Consider the following 11813-nt stretch of genomic DNA (forward strand, 5'->3'; position numbering starts at 1 on the left):
AGCAAGGGGTGGCCAGGCAAGGTGGCAGCTGTCCCCAGGGAGCTGGGAGCCACCGTGGTGGCAGATTCTCCTAGCGGAGCAGATGGGTGAGGTTTTGATGAGGATCAGACAGGCTGCCTGCTGGAAACACAGATCTCACGTTATTCGGGGACACAGCTGCCCTGCTCCTTGTGGCACATCGCGCTCCTCCCCACACACAGAGCCCCTGGTGTGCCGAGCTGATTTCACCCCCTTCAAAGAGATCTGCTTGCATCCCTGTTCTCTGGGAAAGCACATCTTGCCCTCCTCCTCTATCCACAGCCCCTACAGTGCCTTATCCTCTCTCGCCCATCATTTCCTCTGCCATCACAGAATGGCTGAGGCTGAAGGCACTGCTGGAGGTCATCGTGTCCAGCCCCCCCTGCTCAGGAGGGACACCCAGCAGAGGCTGCCCAGAACCATATCCAGGTGACTTCTGAGTGTCTTTAAAGAGAGGAAGACTCCACAACCCCTCTGGGCAACCCATGCCAGTGCTTCACCACACTTCCTGATGTTCAGAGGAACCTCTGTTATCCCAGTTTGTGCCCATTGCCTTGTGTCCTGGCACTGGGCATCACTGAAACGAGCCCATCTCCACCTTTTTTTGCAGCCTCCCTTTGGAGGACACAGCACTGCCCCCTGGGGCACCCTGCTCATTGCCAGCCTCCACCCAGACTTTGCAACACTGACCGCTGCCCTCTGGGTCTGGATGTTCAGCCAGTTTTTGATCCACCTCACTGTCTGCTCCTCCAGCCCATACTTCAACCACTTCTCTATGAGGAGGGTGGTGGGGACAGGGTCAAAGGCTTGATGGAGTCCAGGAAGACAATATCCAATGCCTTCTCCTCCTCCATCAGGCTGCTTGTTTCATTGCAGACGCTTATAAAGCTGGCCAAGCACAACTTCCCCCTTGGTGAGTCCATGCTGAACTCTCCTGATGGTAGTGGTGCTTAGGACATGGTTTAGGGGGTGACATCGTTGGTGGGGTGATGGTAGGACCAGATGATCTTGGAGTTGTTTTCCAACCTTACTGATTCTGTGATTCTTCTTGCTCTCCTTGTGCCTGGAAATGTTTTCCAGGGTTAAAGGCAAAGATCCAGTGTGGCACAAAGTAGTCAGAGGGGACGCAGCAGGACTGTTCGGACTAAGATTTCAACTGTTCATACATACAACAAGGGGTAATTAATAAATGAATAAATAATTAAATGCATTGTTTAAATGAGCTATTGAATAAGCCATTGAGCATGCCCACTCTCTTTTTCATTGGCTTCAAGTTTAGTTGGCTTGGCGAGTTCCAGACTTCCAGAGCCTGCAAATAACATGAAGTGCTAGGACTCTTTTGATTCAGCTCCCTTAGTTTGTCACCAATTTTCCCCAAAGAGACAGGAAGAGTACCAGCAAGCCTCCCAGGGAGCACTTGTCATTTTGAGTGCCCTAATATGTGGTCAGTTCTACATGATTATGCTCAAAACTGTTTTAAAGGTTTTTCAGCACATCTGAAATCATTAGCTTCTTTTGTCGAGTTAGGTCAAAACAACCTGACATGAGCTATTTTCCCTCCCTCTCCACAGATGTGACTCCAATTAGAGACCCCTTTTAAGAAGTATAGCCTCAGTTTGCCGTGTTCTTTGGGATAAAGCAAGACACCTATTATTCGCCGTTATTCATAACATGCAGCGCTTGTCAGCGACTCCGCTGAGATTATTGCATCTTTTGTCTGAGCGGTTTTAGACAGAAGGCATAAAGTGTATTTAATCAGAAATATATTAAGGGGAAAAAGCACACCAGGCAGAGTGATACAGCTAAACATAATTCCCATTGAATTACATGGGCAGGGTACTTTTGCTCCTATGGAGAAAATTTACTGCCTGGTGCTGTGACTCATACAACAGCCCATACCTCTTCCAGAGCAACCCCGCTGAAGTTCCCGAGGTCACCTCAAGACTGATGCATGACTCATTATCAAGATTTCTGAGCCCTGCTCCTGGTGTGCTGGCTCGGTAGCAAAGCACGAGCCCTTCAGGCATCTGCTACTTCCTTTTTGCCACTTGTTTCTTGAGAGGACCAGCTGCGCCCTACCACATCTGACCGACGGCCAACTGGCCAGCAAGCAGCAATCAAGCACAAATGATTGCCTGCAAACACCGTGACACAGGGGTATTACTGAACAGCCACAGTCTAAAAATCTTTCCTCAGGTGAGCTCCTTGTAACTGAGGACAAGAGGAGATGAAGAACCACCTGTGGCTTTCAGAGGAGGGATGGGAGAGCTGTAAGGTCCTGCTAGACTGACCCCCAAAGTGATATAAATAAGAGTAGTTCGGTGTGTGGAGCCAGGTTACCCACAAGCTTTTTCAAATGAAGAAAAATAAAATATATTTAAAAAACAAAACAGCTATAAGTTGAGGAACACAAGGATTTCAGCACACTTTTGCACAGCACAGAGAAATTAGCAAGTACTTTCTTCTGCCAGCGTGGCTGAGAAAAGACAATGTTAAAGAGCACTTGGAGATGGACTTGGCGTTCATCATCCACCTCCAGCCCTGGCTACTTGATGGAGATAACAGGCTGGAAGGATGTGGTGAAGCAGCTCTCGAGCAGGTCTGAAGAGCCAGTGACCTCATCAGAATGACACCAGCATGCTCAAGCTAATGGAGAGGCTCAAGTGTGTGCACAACGGCATCAGTGTAAGAGCTTGAAACTTGAGCATCCCTGCCCACACAGAACTTGTCAGCAAAGCAAATCCTGTGTTTCATATCCAAATTACAGCTGGGATGTACATGATCCCACACTCAGAAGTGGTATCAAGTTGTGTCAAGTTTTAGCATCACCACCGAGGTTAGAAGGTGGCAAGTCTCATTTTACCTGCAGTGTTACCAAGGGCTCCTGAACTCTCATTAGGGGATGGTCTGGACATTATAGATAGGCCAGCTGTCAGCTGTAATGTATTGGCTTGAAACTACATCTCCCAGGTCTGTTTCCCTTTAGGATGCTAAAAAAAAATATACTACACACTTTGCTCATCAGGTAGTTTTTGGTTTTACACAAGGTTCCCGACAGAAGTGGACAACCAGGTCTGCAACAGAGAAGGTTCAGAGCAGGCTCAAGAAAGAAGTGCCAAGAAAATTTCTGTGTGTCACTCAGCCAGTAGCCTTTTAATGACATCCTTCCTGGTCCATTCTGTCCTGATTTGTACCAAAAAAAAAAAAGGTTTGAGGATTTCTACATTCCTGAGGAGGCAAGTGCTAAAAGCACTGGAGATAAAAAAAATTGGTGTCACCCCTGCATGAGGGGTCCGGCCCTTTGGGAGAATGAGTTACTCCTGCATGGATGTACCAGGCTCGCAGCATTACTTGGGATCAGAGCTGCTGAAGACTCTCAGATCTCTAACATGTTAAAGTTCCCAACTTCCTAGCATATGTTCAACCTCATTTTATTCATTTGGGATTATTGCAGTTTATGCGTTTTACACGTGATGGGTCTGGTTGATGAAAAAGGGGGTTGTGCACTTTTGGGTACCTGCTACATTCGATGGCTGAAGCTACAGTAGTTAGTGCACTTTGAACTAGCTCTTGATTTTAGACCCTTATTTCCAGTTTGAAACTAGCTGTAATTTGCAGTTTTCCAGCTTCTGCACCATGGCCATAAGGAGCTGAGGCAGGTGACACCACTGTAGTAGCTTTTAACTTGGGTAATGCTCAGATATTTTACCAACACTGGCTGTTTCTCTGAGCTGCAAACAGTGAGAGAGTGAGGCACGCTACCTGATTAGCAGCTACACCAACGTGTTATGTGGGACAGGAAAAGGGTTTTGTATCTAAACGAGCACATGGGGAAATGCACGTCGAACAAGCTGAAATCAGTGTCCCAGTCTGGGACATACTGGATCACCATAATATCTCTGTTTATATAGGATATACAAATGGGGTGACCCACGTCTAGCCTTTGAATCCTGCTTGCTCTGGAAGGGGAGATGTGGTGACCAAACCCCCAGACTTCTCCGAAAGTCTTTTCTAGAAAGACTAACCCAATCTGAGTCATAAAAAAAAAAAAAAAAAAAAAAAAAAAAAGCTGGAAAATCACAAGCAAGAACACTCGTGTTTCTGAAGTCTGCTTCAGTTTTGCTTTGAATTAACAAAGTTATTGGTAACAGCACGAAGAGATGGTTAATGACCACTTCACCTACTCAATTAACAAGAAACAATCCTTTGAATTTTCAGTCACCGTGGTACTTAATCAAAAACTTTTGTGCAAGGAACCACAAGGGAGATGTGTTTCAGCCCACAGGAGTCAGATTTTTTTTTCTCTATTTGTGACCAGGAAAGAAAATTCAACTGTTTTCATCGCTGCTCCCCTGCCTAAGTGGATACTCGATGACCTCTTGATTTCTAGCATAGAAAGACAATTTTCGCAATTGAAGCACAATCCCCTGGAACAGCGTGATTGGATTCCCGTCTCCATCCTTCCCCAGAAAGCGTAAAATCTTCGTGCTGTTAGTCTGGGGAACCGTTCACAAAGGAACAAATTGGAGGCATTTAGTTCCACCTTTGTCCTGACAGCTCCTGTAAGCATTTTCCTGCCTGCTAACATCCTCCCGCTCCAGAGTAGATGTTCTCTCTTCCATCTCAGTAACCCTGTCGCTTACCATTTGAAGAGCCATTTTTATTCCTGTTAGATCTTCTGACATGTACTGCCGTTCTTACAGTGTGTTTTCCCCTCCACTGATGCCACTAATGACATTTACATTTCTGTGTCATCTACTCAGGCGGTTTTCCTTTCCCTGATGGACCCTGATGAACGCAGTGACAGCTAATTGCTATTCCCAAAGAGCATAGTGTATTTTTTCTGCACATCACCAATTTTCCAACCAAAAAGAAGTCTGAGAACTATTCAGACAAGTGCAAGGGGAGGGGAGGAAAGGTCGGGGAGCAGGGAGGGATGAGTTTCAAGGAATTTGCTACCGGCATAACCCTGCATGGCCTTCGCAGCTCTCCATCTCCGTGGGACAGACGGGCTGGAGGTTAATCTGTTCCCTTCATCCGGAGTTTAACAGAGGGGCAGAAAAGGCATTATTCACTCTAACGTGAGGACATGCGAGCTGTGTATCCAAATAACAGCAGATGGAAACAAGCAGCAAATTCTCGCTCCAGAAAATACGAGCCAAGAAGCCACAGCTGTAGCTCGCCCCGCAAAATCCTGCTCGGCGGCAGGAGTCACCCTGTGCTGAAATCCGGCTGGGAGGCTTCAGGCTGGAGCCTTTAATGTCACACACTTTTGTGGTGCTTCTCAGAGACCACGCTACTCCTGTCCGGGACCGTCCACGGAAAACACAGAGATTGAACGAGTTTTTTTTTTTATGGATGGTTTCCTAAGGGACTTGTTGAAAGGATGGAAGTTTGTTATGGGATAACTATTGTCAATTTTCATCCACACGCAGGCTGCTACCACCACTTCAAGCTCCCTCCCCAGGAAGCCTGCTTCCCGCTCCCTCACACCTGTGCTTCCTTCAAGTTAAGGCACCAAAGGCTTCACCACTTGGCACCCTGCTTACCAGGGAAGAGCCAGGGAGGCAGAAGCTGTGACCTCTGCCCAGAGGACATCCTGGGGCTTGCTGTCTGCAGGCAGCGTGGAAACCCACGGCGTGGGGGTGCTTTGTGCATGGCGTGCGGTGGGGAGCGTGCGTGAAGATGAGGGTCGGTGGTGGCGTTTTTAATGGACTCTCTGAGCTTTGTGCACTCCTAATCTGGACAGCAAGTCGAGGAGAAGGAGTCACATTAATGGGGTAACTCACAGGAGCCAGGGCTTCGCAGCTTGGTACAGGATGCCCTCTTACTCCCTCCGAGGCTTTCTGGTGGCACTCCTTCCCACCTCCCAGTGCCTCCACTCCGGGTGAAAGCATTTACTCCTTTACATCACCATTAAGTGTCGAAGCAACCTGCCAGAAAATGCTGCTGCTGGTGGGCTCCTCACTCCTCTCCCCATCCCCATGCACTTTGGGTCCTCTCCTGTGCTTGTTCACAGGTGGGGCTTGCCCTGGGCCCCCACCTCCCGCGTGCACCAAACCCCACAGACACCGAACACGGCCAGCAACCCCGGCGTACAGCGGCACTTTGGCACCACGGGACCCCCGAGCTTCTGCACCCCAAAAGCCAGGCTGGGGTCTAGGAGGGGTGACAAAGGGGGTGGCCTTGGTCCTTGGGGTGGGAGCCCAGCATCTCCTAGGGCGCTGCTCCCTGCCTGCTCGTCCCCCGGTGACATTTGGGGCTGCGAATTGGGGGTCTTGGAGGGGAAGGGAGCTCAGCCCCGGCATGTGGTGCCCATCGTGCGGGTGGGGGGGGGGGGAGAGGGGAGTGTCCGAGGAACCCCCCCGCTGCTGTGTGCACCGGGACACCCCCAGCACACCCCACACCAACCTTCCTAAAGCCGCCCCCCGCCCCACATCCCACCGACCCCGACCCCCGGCGGCAGCCCCCCGCGCCCGTGGGGGCGGTGCGCGTACTCACGGCGGGCGGGCGAGGAGGAGGAGGAGGAGGAAGAAGGAGGAAGAAGGAGAAGAAAAAGGACAGGCATCCCTCCCGGCGCCCACCCCTCGCTTTTTTTTTTTTTTTTTTTTTTTTTTTGGCAGGCTCCGAGCCCCCTCCCGCGGCTCGGGCTGGCACGGCCGAGCCCAACCGTGGCCGCCGTCACGCGTGGGAGGGCGCCGGGGCTTTGGAGAGGGGGGGACGGGGGGGGGGCGCTCCCTCCTTAGCCCGGCGGCGGGCGCAGCGCGGCGCAGAGCGGCTCGGGGAGGCAGGAGGAGAAAGGCAGGAGGAGGATAAAGGCAGGAGGAGGAAGGCAGGAGGAGGAGGAAGGCAGGAGGAGGAAGGCAGGAGGCTCCCGGCCCCCGTGCCGCCGAGGAGAAGCCGTGCGAAAGCCGTCCCAGCCGTCGGGGATCCTCCAGGGTCCCCTCGTAGGGCAGCGAGGATGGCGAGGACCATGAGACCCGACGACATCAACCCCCGGACGGGGCTGGTGGTGGCTCTGGTCAGCGTCTTCCTGGTGTTCGGCTTCATGTTCACCGTGTCCGGCATCAAGGGGGAGACGCTGGGGGACATCCCGCTGCTGGCCATCGGGCCGGCCATCTGCCTGCCGGGCATCGCTGCCATCGCGCTCACCAGGAAGACCGACGGCTGCACCAAGTGGCCCAAGAACAAGTGCCCGTGCTGCAAGCAAGGCAGGGACCGCGATGTGATGGAGCTGCTGAGGACGCCCTCGGACCTGGAGTCCGGCAAGGGGAGCTGCGACGAGCTGGCCAAGAAGGTGTACCACAAGGACCGCAGGGCACCGCGCGGCGAGGACTCGGTGTCCATCTGCACCACCACCACCACCACCACCACGGCGGGGGAGTGCAAGAGCCTCATCAGGAAGGTGGACCAGGAGGAGATGCTGAGATACCTGGAGACCTGCTACCCGGAGATGCCCGGGAACGTGTTTGTGGGAGACGGCTCCACGTACAGTGCCTTGGAGAAGATGAGCTCTTCTCCCACCAGGGACAGCGATGCTTGCCCAGACGTTGAAGACAACATTTTTGTTGCTCCTAAGGACAGCATCATCGTCTGCTCCTACAAGGAGAACAGCCCTTATGACAGATACTGTTGTTACATAAACCCTACCGGAGTCGCCTCAGACCAGGAGACCATAGTGTGAACAATGCATACTTTATATATATGTACGTATTCATACAAAAACTACAGCTCCAACTTCTTGATAGGGGATAATATAGCTGACTGCACTGCATGGGACAATCCTGATACTATTACAATTTAACCTGGTATGTGACTGATACTCAAACCTTTTGTGCCTGAAATACTCTTTCTGTAAGTAAACAAGCATGTTTAAAGGTTAAAGAATTCAATTTTTCATTTTGCGGGGAAAAAAAAAAATCCATTATAATTTTACTTTCTCCCCTCCTCTCCCTTTTGTTTTCCTGCTGTCTGTCGTACACGAGCCCATAGACACGCTGGCAGGAGGTCAGCTGGGAGCAGGAGCTGAGTCAAAACTCTGGAGCTGTCTGTAGGAAACTCTGTGGTGCTCTTGGTACATCCTGTCAATAGTGTCCCCTTGCTTTCGGGAGGGACTGAGAGGTGCCAGCATGCCCTCAACCAGCTGGCCGATGTTAGGGAGCCTGGAAGCATTTTTTCCCTTCTTTCTCCTTCCTGGCAGGATTTTACTTTCCTCTATTTCAAGGTGTCGACGTGCCGACCCTGTGGGCTCTTCTGGAAGTCTCCGAGGAGCTAGATGAGCTCGGGGGAGATTTCAAAGACTAAGCTGTCATCAGTGGCATGAAAGGTACAGGTTTTAGCTCTGTTCCTTACCGGTATTGAGTTCACTGGGACACGCATAACGCGTTTGGATTTTCAAGGCATACTTGATAAGGGGATTACAACATGATCATGACACAGCTCTTGCAGATGTCAGTGGACTCAGGATCTTAAAAAAAATGATTCCAGTACTTTTTAGGGAATATTCCAGTACTTCTAGGGAATAGACTTGCATGGATTTTGTTGAGAGCTGGATCTGACTCTTTGGAAAATGTCATTTTCATGTGCCTTTTCTAAAATGCCAGATGTTTCTCTGCGGCTCATGAGTGGTTACAGTTCACACAGGAGCTGAGGGAACAGAGGACCTGGCTGGCAGATGTTTTTGTTAACTACTTGTGGATATACAGCATGAGACGTATGAAGTGAGTAATGAGGATTAATTCAAACTCTGAGCCTGCGGCTTACATACAGCAATGCAAATCCTGCCTCTTCTCCCCAGCAGAAAATTGCATGTTCCATGTAGTGTACAAAATTTTATCTGGCAGCTATGTAGATAATAGAGATGCGACCTTGTGTGATGTGTACGCTAAACAGCTACTCTAAGGGTTAAGCTCTTAGGGTCGTGGTTTCTAAAACATGGAGTAATTTGCTAGCATCTCACAAAGTCTCAGTCCCTGTAACTCAACTCTCAGACCTACTTTGAAAAGTTCCTCTGTGACGGCAGTGTTTGTAACTGTTCTTACTTCACCTACTTTCGATCGACCGTAAGTTGCAGCAGACAAACACTTTGAATTATCAGCGTAAGAAAGAAGAAAGAGTCTTTCTCTTGTAGCACCCAGAAATGCCGTGTAGAAAGTGGCAAAGAACTTTCCACTGAAAGGAGCCACTCTTTGCAGCCTGTGGAACTGATTGGGAAGCGGAGGGCAACTTTGCGCGTCCCTTAGTCTATTTGCTTGGAAACTTGATTGTTGTTGCCAACTTCTTATAGACTAACAGACTGTGAAGAGGCTTTCAAAAAGGGGAAATACATTTTTTTTATGGAAGGTTTCTTTTTGTCAGACCAAATGAGATGTTACGTTTCTGCTGTGGCCAAGCTTTAACGGGACATCTGGATGCCATTACAAGAAGTTAAAAAGAATAATGATAAAAAATGCTATCTCTTCTGAGCCAGGTAAAGCCTCTTAATAGGTGGTTACAGGGCAGCTTTGCTGCTCTGGCATGCATTAACAGTGCTGTGGGAATGAAAAAACTCTGATACTCTGTGCAACCCACATTTCATACACAGAGCAAAGGAATTTCACAAAAAGAGACCATCTACCAGAAGCGCCGAGCTCCCATGTCCAGATAAAAGCTCTCTGTCGTTGTCAGACAGGCTTTCTCCTGCAGGCTCAGTCGCTGCAGGACTTTACTCTGCAACGTACAGAAGCAGCTCTTTGATGGTACGGGGAAATCTTATTTTGTAACCTCTGAAGTCAACACCTGAGCTGCTGCTCAGGTACATGATTAGGAACGGGGTCTTTAATCTCTTTCTGTTCCTAGGGGACACAGGTGAGGGTCTCACCCAGCCCCTGGAGATCAGACCCGCCGAGGGGAAGCGTGCTGCCAGGTAGCTGAATGCTGCCTTTGCCAGGGCTGTGAGCAATCCTTTTGCATTGCATAATAGAGCAAAGCATCAGCCCGCTGGGAACCTAGATTTGTACAGTTCTGCAAATATATATAGGAAGAGGTCAAGTTTTTTTTTTTTTTTTTTTTTTTTTTTTTCCATTTTGTCTAGGATTAGATGTTCTCTGTCAAAAGTTATATGGGGTTTTGCAAGGCAAGACAGCAAACCCTAGTGACAAATGGAACAGTAAATACATAACTTGAGATGCTGCCGTGCAGATCTGAGGCATCGGCTTTATTCCTATATTAAATCTAAAACCTAAAGAAAATCTGTATTAAACCCAAGTTTATTGGGAGTGAAATATTCCCTCGACATAGAGACAGACATTAAAAATGTACGTTTAAAGCATATTTATAGGCAATGTCTTTCCTCCATTGAATTAGCTGAGGTAAGACTTTATAACAAAATATAACTTTGAGCAATATTTCTAGGCTAATCCATCATAATTCACTACAGGGCTTTTTTTCTGAACATGTGAGAGTTTTAAGTTAAATAAATATAGTTGTACTGCCTCTGAAATCCCTATCTCTGTGATTTTTTCCTTTCTTTTCTGCTACCTAAGCAGAGAATTAAATGGTAATTGATGAATTTGGCCATTTAAAACCAAAGCTTTTTTTTTTTTTTTTTTTTTTTTTTTTTCCCCCCCCACAAAGTGAGCATTTTTCATACACTATAGTTTTGCCAGTAAAAATCCACAGCTTATTTGATCAAAGACAGCATGACAGCAGCCTCAGGGTTTTTATGCAGATAACATGTCCAGGCCTGAGAATTATTGAGGATTTATTTTCATTCAGCTCACGTGCTCTTTTCTGATGGCTGCTAGAACTTGTAGGGCCAGTGCTGATCCTGGAACAAGCAGCAATAATTATGTTGCTTTTCAGAGGCAGCTGCTGCTTGTCCTGAATCTGAAATTGGCTCCAGGATACCACAGTTTTGGGTGCGATTCCAAGCCATGACCTGGTGATGAGAGCTGCTTTATATCCTTGCTAACTTTATAATCTCTCTGGGTTTAAATTCTCCCCTCAGTGCTGTTCTCCAAAGAAGGCACTTGTAGTGGAGCTCTGTTTGTGATCCTGTTGAGGTCAACAGCTGCACATTGCTTGGTCTTACCGTAGGGCATATTTTAGCATTTAAGGAAAGACAGTGATTTAGACACCCTGAGGTTCCTAAAATATATAAATAGGTCGGTTTTAGACTAGAAGTTATCATACTGCTACAGTGGAGTTTACCTTCTTTTAAGAAGCCATGTGACAAATCAGCTGTATTCAGGACAATTTTGTCCTGCCTTGTTTAGATATCCATGGGCAGAAGCAGCATTTTTACAGCCATATGAGCTGATCATTGCAAAGCCTTTAGCAGGAAATCGGGATTTTTAATCAGCCTGTGGCTTGTCCCTCTTGAGAAGTAAACAATAGCTGGTGCTTTCTGACCAGAACCAAGTGAGTGGGAGGTGAGCATCCCTCAGGACCAGTGTTTCGTTCCTGATCTGAGTTGAGCAGAAATTGCCTTCCCACAGGCAGTTTTTCCTCCCCATCTGATGAAAACTGACTGCAGCCCCAGCTCCAGCGAGCATTTATCACGTTGCAATTAGCAGAGTAACAGGCACTATGACCCCCTCTCTGCAGATCTGATACATGACAGGACTGTTTGCAGGGAGAGCTCCTGCTCTTGACCAGAGTGGTAGAATCTCAGCCCGCAGCATCGACCCAATGTAAGAGACATCTACTAAATAGTAAGTTCTTGCAGCACAGGCCTGGGATTTTGCATCTCTGTGTGCATGAATGAATGCCTTTCATTCTAAAGATGCTGTAGACATGGGTTAAGGAGGGGCGGC

At 48.5% G+C, this 11813-nt stretch overlaps 1 protein-coding gene across 1 annotated transcript; it reads left to right on the forward strand.

Moving 5' to 3' along the window:
* Positions 1–6979: 6979 nt before the first annotated feature.
* Positions 6980–7702, forward strand: TMEM215 (transmembrane protein 215; the record flags this gene model as incomplete). Its single annotated transcript, XM_084304951.1, has 1 exon — positions 6980–7702. One exon carries the CDS (start codon positions 6980–6982, stop codon positions 7700–7702), a length of 723 nt encoding a protein of 240 aa, XP_084161077.1.
* Between the last annotated feature and the right edge of the window lie 4111 nt (positions 7703–11813).

The sequence above is a fragment of the Netta rufina genome (genome assembly GCF_964035555.1).
Source record: "Netta rufina genome assembly, chromosome: Z".
NCBI lineage: Eukaryota > Metazoa > Chordata > Aves > Anseriformes > Anatidae > Netta > Netta rufina.